Source organism: Onychostruthus taczanowskii, unplaced genomic scaffold (genome assembly GCF_017590055.1).
Source record: "Onychostruthus taczanowskii isolate IOZ18803 unplaced genomic scaffold, ASM1759005v1 scaffold10, whole genome shotgun sequence".
NCBI lineage: Eukaryota > Metazoa > Chordata > Aves > Passeriformes > Passeridae > Onychostruthus > Onychostruthus taczanowskii.
The window spans coordinates 11,621,093-11,639,386 of record NW_024496526.1 but is presented as its reverse complement, the minus strand read 5'-3'; the positions used below and the strand labels follow the sequence as shown (position 1 = coordinate 11,639,386).

General features: G+C 40.9%; 1 protein-coding gene across 6 annotated transcripts in view; it reads right to left on the bottom strand.

The window, feature by feature from the left end:
* Positions 1 to 17,179, bottom strand: part of CCNT2 (cyclin T2) — a 25,705-nt gene extending 8,526 nt beyond the window's left edge. For 2 of the 6 annotated variants that reach the window (XM_041405936.1, XM_041405929.1), the window contains exons 1-7: positions 16,938 to 17,179; positions 16,136 to 16,217; positions 9,640 to 9,768; positions 9,088 to 9,148; positions 7,949 to 8,011; positions 1,710 to 1,755; positions 243 to 406 (exon numbers count right to left, since the gene is read on the bottom strand). In XM_041405936.1, coding sequence (XP_041261870.1) covers positions 243 to 406; positions 1,710 to 1,755; positions 7,949 to 8,011; positions 9,088 to 9,148; positions 9,640 to 9,768; positions 16,136 to 16,217; positions 16,938 to 17,179 — 787 coding nt within the window. Of the gene's footprint in view, positions 1 to 242; positions 407 to 1,394; positions 1,756 to 2,500; positions 2,609 to 7,948; positions 8,012 to 9,087; positions 9,149 to 9,639; positions 9,769 to 16,135; positions 16,218 to 16,937 lie in introns of those variants that run through there. The other 4 variants (XM_041405944.1, XR_005952794.1, XM_041405953.1 and 1 more) reach the window with 4 other exon arrangements.
* Positions 17,180 to 18,294: the final 1,115 nt, after the last annotated feature.

Sequence of the window (18,294 nt, the reverse complement as noted above, 5' to 3'; positions counted from 1 at the left end):
GAAAAGCATTTAAAAGCAGGATTCTACCCTCCACCTGCAAAAGGCACGTGGAAACCCCAGCCAACAGCCAAACTAAGCTTGTCTTCTGAAGTTCTCCCCACTCCTATCCCTTTCTTTCATGAAGATACAGCACATGAAGTCAGTGAGACTTAATGTCAGCTGAATGCTCTCACTACACAGTATGCTCCATCCTTACATGAATAAACCCTTGAATTTCAAAATGAGAAAGGAGCACAACTTACCATCTAGTAGTTCTAGAGTAACTGAGGGATCTACATATTCCCACCAGTGTTTTCCATCAGTTGATACTGGAATCTCCCAGTTGGACCACTTGCAGGCCAAGTGAATGCACACACATGCTATCACTGTGGGCTTGTACTGAAGACAGAATGTGGTAAGGTGAAGGCTGTTGCACACATTCCATAATGAGGAACCAAAGGAAATCAAACATGTAAAACAGAAAACCCAAACAAATCGACCATTAACATACAGAATGAGATAGCTTGTCAATCAACAGCAGTTAAAACATTTTGTTGAATAAGTTCATAAGATATCCTACTGCCCTAAGAAAACAAAGGGCAGGGCATTTATCTAGTAGAAAAGTTTAATTTGATTTTGCTATCAAAACCCTGATGAACAGTAAATAAATTTACCAATTATTCTACTGTACTTAAGTACTAAAAAGGGCAGCATAATATGGTGAATTAAAATTCTGTAGTATAATGACTAGAGCCAATTGTGCAGTCTCTGAAAGAGACAGTCAGAAGGTCCCCAGTAGTTCCACAGCAGCCAGGTCAGTTATCTGTGGGCTTTGCTTTCACCAGGACTGGATTTGTGACATTTGTGATGTTGTTTTCAGCTTCCAGCACCACAAACACATTGGTTCACTTTCACTGCTTTAGCATAACTTCTCTTAACAGCTGCTTAAGTACAGAATCTTGCCCATCAAGGAACCACCAGGATTTATTTATTTATTTAGAACAGTTCCAATAACTAGCAGATAATGTTTAAAAAGTGTTATCTACACATAATGTAATTCTCTTAAATAAAGGTTAAAGTAGTTTTGCAAGAGGCAAATTGAAGTAATCAAGACTAAAGTCTGCTCTCTAATTCTTTCTATGACAGGCTGTGTCTACAAAACACCCACTTGGAATCCTAGAACTATAAATTTATCTAAGTACTTAAGTTTTAAAACTATATATTAAGATTAAAGAGCTGTTTCTAAAATAAATAACATTGGGCTAGTACTAGTCTATCTAAAAAGAAAAATCAGCTAGTTGAAAATATCTTAGGCCCACTAGAATTGTATAAGTTAAGACTGAATCAATATACTTAAAGTTAAGAGAAAACTGCCATTAACTACAAGTGTAAACTAAAAATAGTTTTGTACTTACCAAGATGCTCGGATTTCTAGGTTAAGTTTATCTCTTTGTAATCTTTAGCTGCTATTCAGGCTACCAATTTTAGACTTATGCACTCACAATCGAGAAAAAGTCATCAGAAAGCACCACTACACTTCTCATTGTGCATTTAAGCCCTTTGTGCCGTCAGGCCCTTGTCCAATACACCGCACTGCAGGCGGGGAGGTACCACCACTGGAGGTGGCCCAGTCCCCCACTGCAACAAGGGTAAGACACATCAGGGGGCCCTGCAGTAAAGGAAGCTATAGTGTGCTACAACAGTGCAACAAAGAGGTTCAGGATAACAACCTGTTGGTAGCCATGAAATAGGATGTCTGTGCCAAATCCTTGCTTGCTGTAAGAAAAGAAAAACAAGAGAGATTAAAGATCTGCACTAATTTGTCACGTTCATTCCAAAATTCAAGCAGTTTTACCTTCCAAAAATTACTGCTGGGTATTTCTAAGGTACTGATCTGGCTTTAGCTAACCAGCCTTTAAAATACTCTTTTCTGAGACACAGAAGGCTGAGACACACTCAGTTCTGGAACTGGACCCGTCATTCCCTTCAGTGCCCCTCCCTCCCCCTGCACATCCCACAGGACAGCTCCCCTCCAACAGCTGACAGGTGAGCACTCTCCTCTGGGAAGCACTGCTTCCCCACCCTCACCTGCAGGGGATCCCTGCTTTGAGCTGGGAGAGCAGCAGGCAGCCAGTCCCAGCCAATTCACAGCACAGTGCTCCATCTGCTCTTGGAATGGGGCAGGACACCCTCCCACCTCCCCAGAAACAGCCACGTCTCTCTCCCAAAGCCCTGGAACACAGCCAGCCCCCAAACTATGTGGGAAAAAAATTCAGTTTTCTGCTCCTTCTAATTAAGAGCACTGTAGTCATAACATTTTGCTCCATATTTGTTAAATCTATGGCAAGGCTTCGATAGGAAACGGACAAATTCATTTGAGTTAGTCAGAAAAAAAATACCGAAACAAACCACAGGACTGCAACATGCCAGAAATGAAAAACTGACTTGGGCTGTTACAGGCACAGAGTGCTGACCCCTAGAGTGACACCCCAATGCTCCTCACTCAGGTAAGAGAACTTACTGTAACATGCATTTAATGGAATAGCTGGGCACAAGGGGTTTAACCGCAGATTGAATGCAGCCTTCATTGAATTCTTACTTTGACACTATCACTTGAAATCAGTGCTACCTGCAGAAAGCGTAGTGTTGAATTTTATGTCAAAGGGAATACTGTTAAACTTTTATTTTAATAATATTTCTAGAAAGTTTGAGAAATACTACAGTGGCTTTTAAATTTAGTTTTTAAAAAGCATATTAAAATGTGATATAACTCAACTTCTAATAATTGCCAAGGAATAAAATTCAGATTTGTCTTTATGCTACACAGCCAGGAAGTGCCATAATCTAAGAAGAATGTGGAAGTTGCAAGGTAATAGGATCTCTTCTTACACACAAATTCCACTAATCCATAATAATCAGGTGAACTGACAATGTGTTATGCTATAATATTTTGTTTGCACCCTGCAATGGTAATTGCATGCCAAAAATCCAAGGAGTTCAACCTCTTCCTCTCATCTAAAAAAAAGTAAGGTAAAAAAAAAAAAAAAAAAAGTGAAATGAGATTGTCTTAACAAATAAAAATACACAATGGTTGAGTTAAGACTGAAATTCTGAAATTGATGTCTTGCTCTTCATTTTTCATCAAAGCAATGCCTAAAGGATCTTCAATATTTTATACACTCTGTAAAGTTACATGTTTGAATTACGGGACCAAGAAGCATCTCTACTCTCACTGAAATGTCCCTTCTGAACAAGGAAGAAAAGCAGATGCCAGAAAACTTCTATTTAACATCAGCTTGAAAGATGAGTAAATCATAACACATACCTGGAAGAAAAGAATCACATCTTGAAACACACACTTTAGCCTCAATCAAAAATTACTGTGCTAAATACCTTACCTATACTAAAAGTAGTATGATTCCATTTCAATTTATTTACAACTAAATAATAATCATTGCCAAAAGCAGCAAGAAACTTTGATTAAAAAAAAGGTTTGATAAAGCCTTTGATAACACAAGGCACAACTGAAAATATCCATCCCAAACTCTTCTATGTAGGGCAGCTTTGGTCCAGCAGAATGAAATTAAATCTAATTAATTTTGGTTCCTATATTTTGGTGGTTTATTTCCATTACAGAAGTGGAAAGTGCATCTCCAAAAGTTAAATCCTCTTGAAGCAGGGTCTAAAACAAGCCAGCAGAGCTGCTCTTATAACTCACAAGCTGCAGGACTGATGGCTACGACACCAGCCATGAATGACCAGTTTTAGATTTTAGCATTCAGGAGTGATTTAAAACATCCATCCTGTCTCACTGCTGCAGAAGCAGCCATAAGACAGGGATTAGTGAAATAGTCATCAATATTTTGAAACAGGACTTGCTGTCTGACACACCTTCTGAGAGGCTGTCTCCAAGGAACTGCCATCTGGAAACCAAAATGCTTTTTACTGGGCATAGCCACTCAATTCACTGCTTGCAGTTCCAAGATACCTGAATCTTTTCTTCAACACAGCTTATCTTGGATCTTGGGATGCTCATGAAAACGTGACTGCCAAGTCCCCATTAGGACTGGCATAGCTACTACTCAGCTGGTAGCTGGCTATGGCTGGACCCAGACAACATGTGAGCATTCCCTGGAAAGAGGAGATTGCAGGTAAGCCAGTCAGCATCAGAAGAGAGAAGCTTGCTGAAGTCCTTCTGGCAAAAGCAAAAGGCCCCAGGCTCTGAACTGAGGGATGCTGGAGGGTGCCTGTTGTATCTGGAAAGGGCTGGAGGAGGCCATGGTGTAGGCATTCAGGTCTGAGCAGTCCTGGTGGCTTTATTTCTTGAAAGTATTCAAAGCTTGGAACAGGCCCACAAAAACCTGAGGTCAAAGTTCAGAATGGGAAGGCCACCTGCAGCAAGTGCTGGAGTGCAGCTGGTGTTTCACATCTTTCCAGATTCAGATTTTCCTCATGCGAATACCCTCTGAAAAAGCTGATGCATTTTCACCTCCTCTTCTGCTGACTTTGTCCTTCTCAGCCTGATTTAAGCAGTGGCATCTGCACACAGATATTATGGGATATTTGAAGGATTCGACAGTGCAATTTTCACAAAAGATTAGTAAGGATCATGGGTGTTCAAGATACCTGATAACCTGCAGAGCAGCGAGAACAATCCTAGAAATCCTTGAGCTCTCATCTTCAGTTCCAAAAGCTTGTGTTCCAACAGAGAAAGGAGTGACTGAAGACTTCCCAAGATGGAGATGAGGATACAGATTCCAAGTTTCACCAGAAGCAGGCTGAGAACAGACTGATTTTGCACCAGTGTAAGAGGACCATGCCACAATCTTGGCACCAGGGCAGTTTCACTGCTGATCATTCAGCTAGTGTTGGAAGGCAGCAAGGGTCAAAACCAGAACAGTTTTTGGTGTGGTTGTTTTTCCCCTCTTCTTTCTTCCTTTCTTCTCTTCACTACTGGAGCATTCTTGGAATGGACACTGAAGCTTGCTCACAGGCCCTCACATATCCACTGTGTTCAGATTCCTTGGACCTGTGGGATCCTAAGGAATGATGGTCCTGTCTCCTCTTCTCAGTCTCTTGACACTGAGGAAGAATGGTGCAGAAAAAATACTGAGCCCACACCATTTTCCTTGTCTGCTATGCTGACCAAACTGCAAAGATGGAACAATTTCATTAACCCATGAGTCTCTGAACACTAGAAGGAGTAACTAGGTATTGTATGCCTGAACATCATGAATCATTATCTATCCATCCAGTCACCCCTTCTCTGCAAAGATCTGTGTTGTCTAATAACACCTTCAAAAAGGCTTTCAATTTTAGAGAAGAATTCGTATTTTCTTTAGTTGTATGTTGAAGCAATTATATTTATTGGCACCAACTCCCACTTACTAGGTCATCTTCAGCTTCCAGCCAGTTGTGCCACTGCCAGATTAGACAGTCTTCTGACAAAGGACTTGGTTGAGTTTTTTGAGCATCATCAACACAACCTGAGTTTTTATTTTTCATTTTGTTTTTAAAGGGAATAGCTTACAGCTTAATAACAGGTAACAGTGGCTGCATAAAACAAATGACCCTGGATGCAAGACAGCAAAAAGTGATGGAGAGAATCAGCCATCCTCTGAGGCACTGCAGTTTGGTCAGCCAAAGGGCCCTTTCCCACCACCTGACAATGCAGGGCACAAACCCTAAAGCACACTTGCAGACCTCAGCTAACCTTGCTGCTTCTTTTTTGGTACTCAGTCAGACATGACATTCCTCCCTTCCTCCTCTCTCCAAACATGCAGTTGGAAGTTTTAAACATAACAGGCTTGGGTAAGTTAATAATCTTTATTCAAAAAAGGTTTCTCTGCCTTCTGAAATGTGTTTTTTGTCCAAGATGACGTTAGCAGAACTGGATGAAGTAACCTCGAATTTCTTTAACTTCTCAGTCAATCCCTTTAGCACTAAAGATTTAACACTGACAAATCCCAGGTATATTTTAAAAGCTTCAGGACTCAGATATCTGAGTGTTGCATCTACTGACATTGAAAACCCACACTGTCCAATAAATAAATGTTCAAAGACAGAAAACTAAACTCCTACCACTGTGTTCTTTGAAGATAATCACAGTGCCTATGGGCCCATGTCCCTGTCCCCTCAACACATAAAACCAATGTTCCATGGCAGTTATTCTGTCCTTGTTTGACTTGCATGCAGGACTTCAAATCTCATGCCTGAAGTTTTAAATGAATTAATTAGTTTCCTTTTTCTTATTTTAATATGAGGTACTCCAATCTTGTGTTCACAGTCTATACCATTCCTAGGGACACGCTCCCAAGTATTCCAGGCACACACACACTAAGGAGCACATGTCTCACAGTGAGCAGGGTTTGAACATCAGAGACATTCACTGTGCACTAGTCCTTGAGCTACACGGATTTTCAGCCCTCACTGAAGTCTTCAGATTTCAAGACTTGATATCACTTTAGACTTCTAAGTATTTTTTTCAAGTCTTCTGACATTAAATAGTAGCTTAAAGATGTCAAATTAAAAAATTCACAGTATCTTCAAAGTATGAATTTTGTCAATACAAAAACTTAGCTTACAAAACACAAAGGGAAAAGCTGAACTGCCTTAGAGTGGTATCCACCCTTATGAAGGAAATCCAGTTTGTGTAGCAGTGTCCCTGTGGGCTTGAGTGACACACACGGATGTGGAAATCCTGAGGAAACACAACATTCCCCCACTCCTCCCCACAGCCCCAGACACGAAACAGAAGCACAGGGTCTCCCCAAGAGCTGAGCAAAACATGCTCACATTTTCAGTGACCAACAGCTAAGAAAAGCCAAAGCAAAGCCCTACAGAGCAGCTGGTGCAGACTACTGAGGTGCAACTGGAGTCATGCACCAAGTTACAACCAAATCTGGGCAGAAAGTAGAGAATCATTATCTTAAGCAAGGAGAGCAACAGAACTACTTTATATGCAAGTAAGTTATAGCACCAGCCCTACTCAGTGTGCAAAGACACCAGGAAGCTACAGCAAATAAGAGACACTCTTCCTTAAAGAACACTATTAATTCCAGAGTTACTACAAACTAAATGTAGTTGACAGGGTTAGGCTGTACCTAATTTTTATATATTTTATAAAGGGAGAAGAAAAAACACCAAAAACTTGGAAGCACTTAGGCATTTTTCACTGCAAAACCAGCTAATGACTAGAGACTAACAACCACGGTCTAATTATTTCAAAACACTTTTTACTTAAGAAACATCATTAAAATGAAAAGCTTACAACTGATCCCTAATTTTTTTCATCCTACATCTTATAAGAGGGTGTTTTAATATTTTTTAAAGCTTCAAAACAAATCAATTCAAGAATTAAAGAAGTGCCAAAATGCCACAAAAAAAACAGAGAACAAACCAGGTTTCTAGCCAATCACATTAATGAGCTGCAGACAAGTTACAGGATATGTTTAACTAAAGGTCTGGGGTTTTGTGCTACCATCCAAAACAAGTAAGGACACACTGCTACAGAAAAACAACTAGCCACACCTATGTGCATGTGACAGCAGACTTGCTGTGCACTCTCTTTATTCCCTCAGTCCATCACCTGAAAAGATTTGTTAAGACAAAAAGCTGGCATTAGCCATCAATGGGCAAAACTACTTCAGAGTGAAAATTACCAGCTCAGAGCGATACTATGGATGTGGCCAATCAGTTTGCAACTGCTGATTGCTTCTTTCATTCCAGAACACATGGAACAGGTACTGTTAAAATCAAAGCTAATAAGCAAAGAAAAAAAAAATGAAGGACAGAGGACTAGGCTCTTTATGACTCTCTAAAGGTAAACATCAAACTTTTAATAATTAATTTAAAACATACTCTTTGGATCACACAGTTGGTGAAAAATCATATTAGACAAATAACATTACTTTCAGATTTTATTAGAAAGGTAAAAAAGGACTTACGGAAGTGGTTAAAAGTCACTGACCTCTCACTAACTGTGTACATTTCACAACATCTGTGTGTGGATGTTCAATGGTAATCTCAAAACCTGAGGGGTTACAAATACATTTTAGAATTATACATTGCATCTGTAAATAAAAAGCAAACCCCTCATGTTTCCCCACAGATCTAAAATACTTGCTAAACCTTTGCACTGTAGAATAAGTAACACAATTTAAGTGCCTTTTATTCTTTATCTTTTTGCATTTTTGAATGGCAGATGGTAAAGCCACTTTGTAATCCATCACTAAAATATTCCTCCAGTAATCTCAAATCCTGGACACATATCACCTGGGAAATGACTATCTTTTTAAAGCTGAATGTATCTGAACAATTTTTAGCATGTTAGTAAGTCAGTAAAAACTGTACTGCAAACCCAATGAAATATGTGTGTGCATGTATACTTTTATTAATTGATTTCTAGCACTTAAACACGTTACATGTATGAAATCAGAAATTAAGTCAATTTGTACATCAGTGACTAAATAAACCCTTCTAGGTTTATGACACTGTTTTAAGAACTAGGTCACTACTGTGAGCTATTTTTTTTAACAATACCCCAAGTGGCATTTAAGAATATCTGAGCAAGTCAGTGTTCTCAGTCCTCTGGCTGTAATTGTCTCTATGGTATTTTAGTCAGAAGAGTGTCTTGACAGAACATTCCACTTCAAATTTTGGAATCATCTGAATCCATTAAATGGTTACATTACAGCTTGTTTTCTTCAGAGTCAGCACCTGTTCAATTACATAATGTTCTTCTATGGAAAGGCAGAATGGGAAAGAGCACTTTTATGGGTACAAAGCTCTTCCCAACTGCTTCAGGACACACACAGCCAGCCTACTACACCATGTTACCTTATGGGAAGAAATGTCATTGTAATTACTGCTTGGAGTAAAATCTATTTGGAAGCCTACACATTTCTAACTCAAACTGTCAGAAACATCTCTTTCACAAGTACAGACACACCCTTCTTCTCCACAGTGAACACAAAACTAAATTCAGAAGTTATGCAGGGAAACAGTTAAATTCCAGTGTACCAACAGCACATCAAAAATCCAGTTATTTGGGTCCCACTAGCTCTTCATGGCAAGCTGGCTGCACAGGAGGTATTTAGAAAGACATACCTAAAGTCTGAAGCATTATTGTTTCAAGTATAACCAGCTCTTGGGCTTGCTGAAGGTATGCCTGAAACAAACAAGCAGACAGGTGAAGACACAGCAATGGTTGCCTCAGAACTTCACTCACACACTGCCTCTGGTACAGCACCGGTACCAGGCCAGTGAGCCAGACAAGTCACAACACCTCACACTGGGGTCACTTTCTTCCACCAGTACCACACTGCTACAAATTCAGTTGCACCTGCCTGCCTTTCACAAGATTAACTTAGTCTGGATCCCAGACAATCCAATAGACAATCTATTCCAGCAAAGCATTTTTGGGAGGTCAGGTGGGTGCTGTAAGAATTTCAAGATGGAGCAATCTCTTCAAGTTGCATAACAAATAAGTGAGTCTTTAAGAAACTGCATTAAGTAATAGAAAGACTTAAATGGTATAAAAACAAAGGCTTTTCTTCCTAGGCTGCAGAGAGCAATATTCCAGTAAGACAATGTAACAAATCATTAGATGAAATGTCATCTTTCAAACCATGTATCTTTGAAACCGTAACTTCCACCTACATCACTCTTTGTATCCAGTTGTGGCTCTTGAGGATGAAGACAGGCATTTGCTACTTTAATAACATGTTCAAGTTTCCGTGGCTGTTCTTCCACTTTTGCAGCCAAAAACAATGCCGTGGGAGACATTATCTGAAGAAGAAAAACATGTGTATTTTTTAACTTTTTACAAGCAGGACTTGAATTTTTATGGAGTCTAAACTAGCACAGAAAAGGTTTAAGAAGTTGGATTTGTGGCTTTTTTTTCAGTTTTGAAGTCATGCAAGGCAACAAAAATATAACTAGTCATGTTTTATTTTGTAACTGATGCAATCCTCTCAGCAGCACAGGGAAGGAGTAGCATAATGTTAAATTACATTTGTGAGTAAGATGTCTGAGGTCAAACTAATTCTAGTGCAACATAAAATATTTTGGCCCAGAAGACTTAGTCACAGCAGAACAGCCTGTTTCAAGTTAAATATACCTCATGAGAAAGTTCATCCAATTTCTTGCACAGAGCGAGTCACTACACCATCTTTTCAGTAAAACAGCTGATCACAAGTTCTGGTAGCATTTAATTCTCCCAAAGAGTGAGAAACTTTGCAGAGAACTTTAATAAAAACAGCTTGTTATATAAACACAGGCTCTACAAGTAAAAGAAACTTTATATATACACATATATTCTTAGAAACTTTACTGTATGCCCAGCAGTATCTGGGGAACAAAGCGTAAGGATCTGTAAAACACCAGTTCTATCAAATGTTAGTAAAGATTACACATCACATTTAAAAATGAAAATTGATATCAAACTCTAGGTGCCATAGGCTGGCAGTTCAGTATCACCTAAGAGTGAAGTACAATTTTGGTGCCTGTTGTCAGCTAGAGTGACTGATGTCTGCAGACAGAACACAGCAAACCACAAACCACTGATGAATTAGGTTCTCTTTGCATGCAAAAGGTGCCCATGTTAAGCAGGAATTAAAACAGTACTAGAAATCACCTAGACATAAGCTGATTTAAATAGTTAAAATGAAGCCAGTATAAAGCATTTATTCAGAGACTGAAATAGCTCCTTGCTGAGTATTTAATTAATGCATGGTGCAAGTAGTGCAAGTATTGGATTTCTCACTCAATGCCCAAACAGAACTAGGCTAAATAGGAGGCACAGCCCTCCTGAAGTCAGACTTGCTTTTTTTTTGCCAGTAAGCAGCCTTTTTTTATACCAAAATGAAACATTTGGTATAAAAAATTACAATATATGCAAAACTGCAACAAACTAATTAAACATTTAAGGAATTAAATTTCAGAAGCTTTCAAATGTATTAAGAGTACTTTTTGCATCCTTAAATCACTTTGAAATGTGTGCTTGGATCTTAACTAAATCTTTAAAGTTGGCAGACTTGAAAATTGACACCCTGGTAAGGCAATACCCTTTGATGAGTAGAAGTGTGCATGAGAAATCTAGCAAAAATCTCAGTCTATAAAAACCAACCACCCAAAACAAGTCACAGGGAGCAAATTCTTTTACAAGGGAGACAAGAACCCCTATTTTCTTTTAAAGAATCTTGTAACCTAAGCCTGATGAGCAAATGAAATAAAAACCCAAGGTGAAGTGTTGCTGATCAAGGCCATATTAGCACTGTCATTTAATACTTCTGATGATTCTGTAGAAGTTCCTATCCCCATTGCTTGAAGTAATGATTTGAAATTCTGGAAGGGATTTCCTTTGCAAAGGACACACTCATTGAAACGTGTCTCACATTGGGAGATAAAACTTTTAAACAGTAAATATGATGGAAACACTTTCTGGAGTTCAGAAAGAGAGAGTATCAACAGCTCTGACATGGCAGAAAATGCAGAAGATGTCAGGCAGCACACACAGGCATAACCCAACACACACATATCATATAAAGGTATTTTACAAAACTCAATTTTCAACAACTGCCATGGCTGAAAACCTTTCCATTTCACAGAGGCATTATTTGAACCAAGTCACCAATTAAATCACCCAATTAAATCATCAGCAAATTCTCACCCACTCTTACTCTGTGTCTGACTGCACCAGGTTCTACTTCTTTCCAAAAAAGCACCATCAGGCTGACTTCAGGATCTCTTCTGATGTACTGAAGCAGATCAGATCTGGCCAAGAAGTCTCCACACAATTCCTGATCTCCAAGAACTTACACAAAACACAGCTCTGGAGGCTGATTAAGTCAAGCTGATTATAACTGTCATATAACTCTGGTCCATCAGAAATCTATACAGCCCAATTAACTAATTCCTTCAAAAAGAAGTGCTGGCTTCTGGCCAGAGCATTTCAGCTCTTTATCCTATCTAGGACAAGGGTTCTCACTTCCAATTTAGAGTAGGCCATTATTTTTAGCTCTCTTGGTATTGATTCAGAAAAATAGACATCCTAGTAAAATTCCAGACTTGGCACAATTGTAGCCTTCAGTGAACACACCCTGCTAAGTGTTTAACTGGCAAAGTTACTCAAATGCTTTCATTCATTTCCAATTACCAAAAATGGCAAAAAACCCAAGCGAAGTAGAACAAAAAAAGCAAAATTAAAGAAACTTGACAAAGCAATAGTGTATGTCCTATATATAAATATCTTCATTTAATAGAAATCAAAATAATTTAGAGTAATTATATACCATGCACCCCACACAGTCTTTGAGAAATCTTCAGAACACATGTGATATATGACATTAAATCCCACTTTATTACTAGCCAAGTCCCACAGAAATAGGAAAAATCCCCAAAACATAAGAGTCTTGTTTACACAAGCCAAAAGCATTATACAGCAAGTGTCACTGGGAACTGTGGTACAAGTCCTTTTTTCACTTAAAAAGTAAGACAGTATAATGACCAAGGCACTCAGAACAATCTCAGAACACATCAGCAGCATGCATGCAGTTTTCTGAGGTCTTGCTCTCCCTACCAGTGCCAATATTAGTATGTTTTTAGACTGATACAGTTTAGCCTAAGACATTAAGGGCTTCCAGTCTATGAGAGGGTTTTCAAGTTTGAACACAAAGAGCTGTGAGGAATTTTTTTTATTGTAACCAGGAGCTCACACTGCATAAAAGCAGCAAATATGTTAAACTGCACTATTAAAACCAGAAATGAAGTACCCAAAACAGCCTCACTAGAGCTTGAAGCTTATTATGAAAGTTTCAGGAACTTTGCAAAACTGCAAAGTCAACTGTCTAATACTGCACAAGGCAGGGAATGCAGCACAAGGAAGGGAATGCAGAAGGACTGGAAACAAAACACCCTCCACGCAACTTACCTACCTGGCACTTGAAGGAAAGCAATTCTTCATGCAGCCTTCTTTAGGCTCTTCACTAAACTCCACTGTATGTGGAGTTATAAGGATTGTAAGGATTATATTTAAAAACTACAGCTCCCATTTGGATGCCTTACCTCTCATTGCCAGCATATGAAAGATCCCCCCCTTTCTGTTCTTCAAATCACAGTGTACTGAAGAATAAGCATCTAAAAGAACTATTTGCTATATAACAATGTAACACACCAAGAACTATAGAAACAGCATTTGCAGAATAATTTTAAAGATATTTTAAAGTATAATAGTGGGGCTAGGACTGCCTATAAAAAGCCAGCAAGCTCCCTCCCTGTCCCAATATTAGCACAGACTAACTTTATACTCAGCAACCCAAAGTTCCTATGTCCTGGAATGTAGAAATAATCTGGGCTGAGGAGATCCACAGTAGCTCCTGTTATTTGCACAGCCAGGGAAATGAGTAGTCAGGGCATCCAATTCTGCTTCCCAGAATTGGTAAAGCAAATTTCCATCCTCACTGGGGCACAGTAACCTTGTGAGGACTTTGCCTGCCTTGGCTGCAACATCCACACCTCAATGCTTTCTTCTTTACACCAAAATGCACATACTCAGTAGGTAATCCAGAGCAACCCATAAGTGACTTGCTAGCTCACAGTAACTTCACAAAAAAGGGATACTTGGCCAATGAGCAGTACATGTAATACATTCCCAATGAACCAAGACTACATTAACTGGCACATGCCACCCCTGTGGCTTTACAGACTGAAGATACTGTTGGGAATTCTGGTCCCTGTTCACAGATGACTGAAACTCCTGAATGCCTGTAAAATTGTTTAGCAGTAACTTATACTGAAGAAAAAACCCATAAATTAAGACAACAACTATTCAGCAACTGAGCTTCCATTAGAATGCCTGTTTGTTAACAATTAAGTGCATGTCACATACCTGACATACATGTGTATTTGTACAACCTGGCAGTTACACATGATGATAAATGTACAAGTGCTTATTACCAGACTAAAAACATTCATCTACCAATAAAAGAAGTCAACACAGGCCCACATTTTTTCAGCTGAAGATCATAAGGCATTCTGACTAATGGCCAGCTAATTTTTTAGCCCCAGCATTCAGATTCCTTCCTGCCATGGATAAACAGCACCACGTGCACACAACAAAGAAATATTAGAGATATACTGATATGCTGCATAGGTCCTACCTATACTGATATGCTGCATAGGTCCTACCTTTGAGACTGCCAGGACCTTACTATTCCTTTCTAAGGATTACTTCCTTCTTGCAGAGATGAATTCTGTTACATTTTTCAGCTTGCCAAGTACTCTGGAGATTTGATATTAAGTATTTATTAGAGTTCTTGGCTTTTGCTTTCTCTACAGAGGACCTAATGGATGGTTTGGGAGTATTTTAAAAGTGACTCCATTCACTGAGCCCCTCTTTGCCCTACAGAATTGTCAAAAGAAGATGCTCTTGCCCATCAGCACACAGACAAAGCCACTCTCTGGCCTTATGCTCATTAAGAATTACAAAAAAGAGTTCAGCAAGAACCAATACTGCTGAGATACAACCTGCAGTTCACTTGCCTTTAACTCTGAACATTATTACCTGAGAATTAATTAAACAGTACACTTCCCTCCCCCGTAATAGCTGCAGTTTCCATGGCATTCTGCCCTTACATAGCTAACTTGTGAATTTTAAGATTCATAATTTAACTTAAGCCATGGTTTTCATACAAAGAGCACTACACATTCAAAAACTACTGCACTGCCAGTTCCAAGTGACTGCCATTTACCAGCATCCAGTGAAAACCCAAACAAAGCTTCCTGCTGCCTTGCTCTATCCCAGATTAGCACTGACAGTACAAGCAGCACTCCAGCAGGTGATGTAACAGGTATGGGGGTCTATATACAAACACAGCAGCTCTACACTGAGCCACCTCTCCACTCCAAGCAGCTCCAGTTCATCAAGCCCATGAGCCATTCAGAGTCCCAGAAAACTCTGGATGCCTCACCAGCTCCTCTTCCCTCAGCTCCAGGTTACTGCTGTGTGGGCAGAAGAGCAGCAGGAGGGGAGAAAGAGGAACCTGTATGGATGAATACTGCAGTTCTGGTAACAAGCTGCTGGAAACCTGAGTTTAGCTCAGATTTTGCATGAAAAATAATTATACACACGTCTGAAATGTACCTACAAATGAATATGCACTTCCAGCCAAAGAGGCACCAGACAAGATGCCCATTAGCTCAGCCAACAACAATAAATTCATGACAGGAAGAAGAGCTGGCTCTCCTTGTACCCCACTGTGCACCTGCCCCAACTGCAGACAGAGCAAGGTGTGCAGGACTCTACCCCTTGGCAGACAAAGTCTGCTCTGACCTAGACCTAACACCTGTCAGTCTCATTCTGTTTTGTCATTAAAAGATCTAAGAAAACTCATGCTTAACATTTAATGACAAACCACCAGCACTATTAACTCTTCTTCCTTAAAACAAACAAACCCCAAGAACTCCTAGACAAATACATTATTATTATTGGACACTGAAAAAACAAAAAAAAGCCTCACATTCCCAAGCTGTATCTCCAGTTCCACACCTGTTACAATGTTCCTCAATAACAGCTAGCATTTTTACTGAAAAATTCTGTTCCTAACAACACATTCTGTGTTCAGAGTCAACACGTCCAGATTATTAGGCAAATCAAGATTTACCTCGACAGATGTAAACATTTTTCTTATCTAATATGACTTATCACACCACTTCAGATTAGATTAGCTAAAATAATTTACACTGCTTCAGGAACAGCTACATAATCCATATGGATACACACATTATCATTGTCAGACACACCATGCCAGAACTTCCACTGACTTCACCAAGAAAATGTGTGTTCCTACACATTAGCCTTTCAAACTTCAGCACATAAACACCAGCCACATTTGAAACATCTAAATGTATTCTTCACACATCTGAATGTAATTGCTGATGGTGCCTATTTTTTTTTTTATTTTGATGGCAGAAGATAAAATCTAACTGCTACTAGTTAAAGTAATCCAAAGTTGAAAACAAGTATCATTACTGCTTCTAAACCATTGATAAGAAGCTAGAATTCCTAAAAACAAATCACACTTCTTCATGTAACACTTCTCAGTCAGAACTGCCAAAATTATGGGCATGCTATTACCAAACATAAAATCATACTTACATTTCGATTAAATTTTGTGAAGGAATGATGCATATAAAACCTGTGCATGTAAACAATTGCAGTATTTATGGTAAGCTGAGATCTGGAAGATTAAATGAAGGAAACACTACATATGAAGAAAATGGTCTACAAGAACTGAAAGCGATGCGCTTTCCATATCAATCACTGCTCTCAACATATTGTCTTCAGCCGAAAATGGATTAGGGACGTGACACTTCAGAACTGATATTACCACATCCTTAACTGGTATTAACACGTATCGTTCCCATCTGTGTCGCAGACCATGTGGAGATTCCTACGCCACGCTCCCCACAGTCACCCACGGAATGAAAACTCCTCAATGGGCGACATCCACGGAAACACTCTCAAGTGCTTTTGTTTTGTTCAACTATTCCAGTAAGGGATTTGAGGGTTTGGCCTTGCCCTGATCGATTTTTTTTTTTTTCCCCTTTAAAAAATCACATTACAGAACGGCTGAGGAGGAGTTGCCCGTTTCGGGGAAAACAGCAACTCGGGTTTACTTCAGAAAAGCCGCAGCAAGCAGCTCCGGCCACAGCGCGGCTGGGAGGGCAGGTGGGGAGCCGAGTCCCTCAGCGCCGACAAAGAGCGCGGCGCGGGGGCTTCGCCAGGCTCCTCCTCCCATTCTGTGCCTCAGGCCACGGCTCCAGCCCGCGGGAGCGCCGGCCGGGGCTGGGAGCAGCGGCAAGGCTCCCGGGGAGAGCTCCCACACCAGGAAAAAGGTCTCCCGCCGCCCCTCCACACGCGGCCCCCGCCGCCCTCGCGCCCGTCCCCGCTCGGATACACGTTGAGGCGCTGGCCCATGTCTTGGATGAGGTTGGCCGCCTGCTGCCGGTACGAGAGCTCCTTGTCGGCCTCCACGCCGCAGCGCCGCGAGGGCGTGTTCTCCAGCTGCTCGCGGCTGAAGAACCAGCGCGACGCGGCCGAGGAGCCGCCGCCGCCCCGCGCTGCGGACCCTGCGGAGCCCGCGCCCGCCGCCGCCATGACACCTCCTCCTCCTCCGGCGCCTCCTCCCGCCGCCTCCATCGCGGCTCTCGCGAGAGCTCCCGGGCCCGCGCGCGCCCTCCGCCATAGAGTCTCGCGGCGGGGCGGCCGCGCGCCGGGCGGGGTCACGTGGGCTGCAGGGGTTGAGGGAGCGGCCATGGCGGCTGCGGGGTGAGGGCCGTGAGGGGAGCGAGCTGTGGAGGAGCTTGGAAGGGAGCTCTGAGGTCATCCGGTCCTCACGCCAGCCCGGCACCGCCATTGTAACCCCGCTAAACCAGTGAGCCCCATCGCCCCGTGCCCCGGTGTAACGCCTTGAACACCTCCCGGGATGCTGACTGCGCCAGCTCCCTGTAGTGCCTATCCCATTGCCTGACCGCCCCAAAATTGTGTGTCTATTTCCTACCATAATTCAAATATCTAATCTCAGTCTGGACACCTTTATGCTTAAGTGAAATAAAGGAGAAAAAATGTTAGAAGCAAGGATTCCTTTTTTTAATGCAAGCAAATCACAAAACAGCCTACTTGGAGGAAGATGTGGAAAGGGAGGAAGGAAGGAAAGATTTGGAATGCACAACTAGGTCCTAGAAAATTCCTGTCTGCTGGAAGAATAAGCTTGTGGACACTTGAGAAATGCACAAGAAAATGATGAATGATTAGGAATTGTGTAATTGCAGATGAGCAGCTCCAGCATGTCAGTGTGCAGGTTGTTCTCACTGGGCACTCCGTGTTCAGGGATGGAATTTCAGCCATGGTTTGAGTTTATGGATTCAGGGTTCAAAGGGTGCAAAAAGGTATTTAAAGTTCTGATCTCCGTGCATGAAAATGAGAGCTCCGAGAGTTCTGCTCATGTTCAGTACGTGCCACTGCCAGTCTGCAGTGGTTTTGTTCACCTGAAGTTACATCACAATTTCCTTTACAACTTCAGTGCCAGGTTTATACAAATAGTTGAAATCTTAGAACTAGACCAAACAGAATACTGATGAAATATACAGATGTATATTGCAGAACAGATGCCAATTACTTGCCTGACCTTCCCAAATGTATATCTTCTTTAAGATATACATTTCTATACTTCTTCTAAATGTATATCTTATCTCCTGCATGTGCAGAGGAAATTTAACCTCAAAGACTTCTCATGTGATTAGCTGATCTTGGAC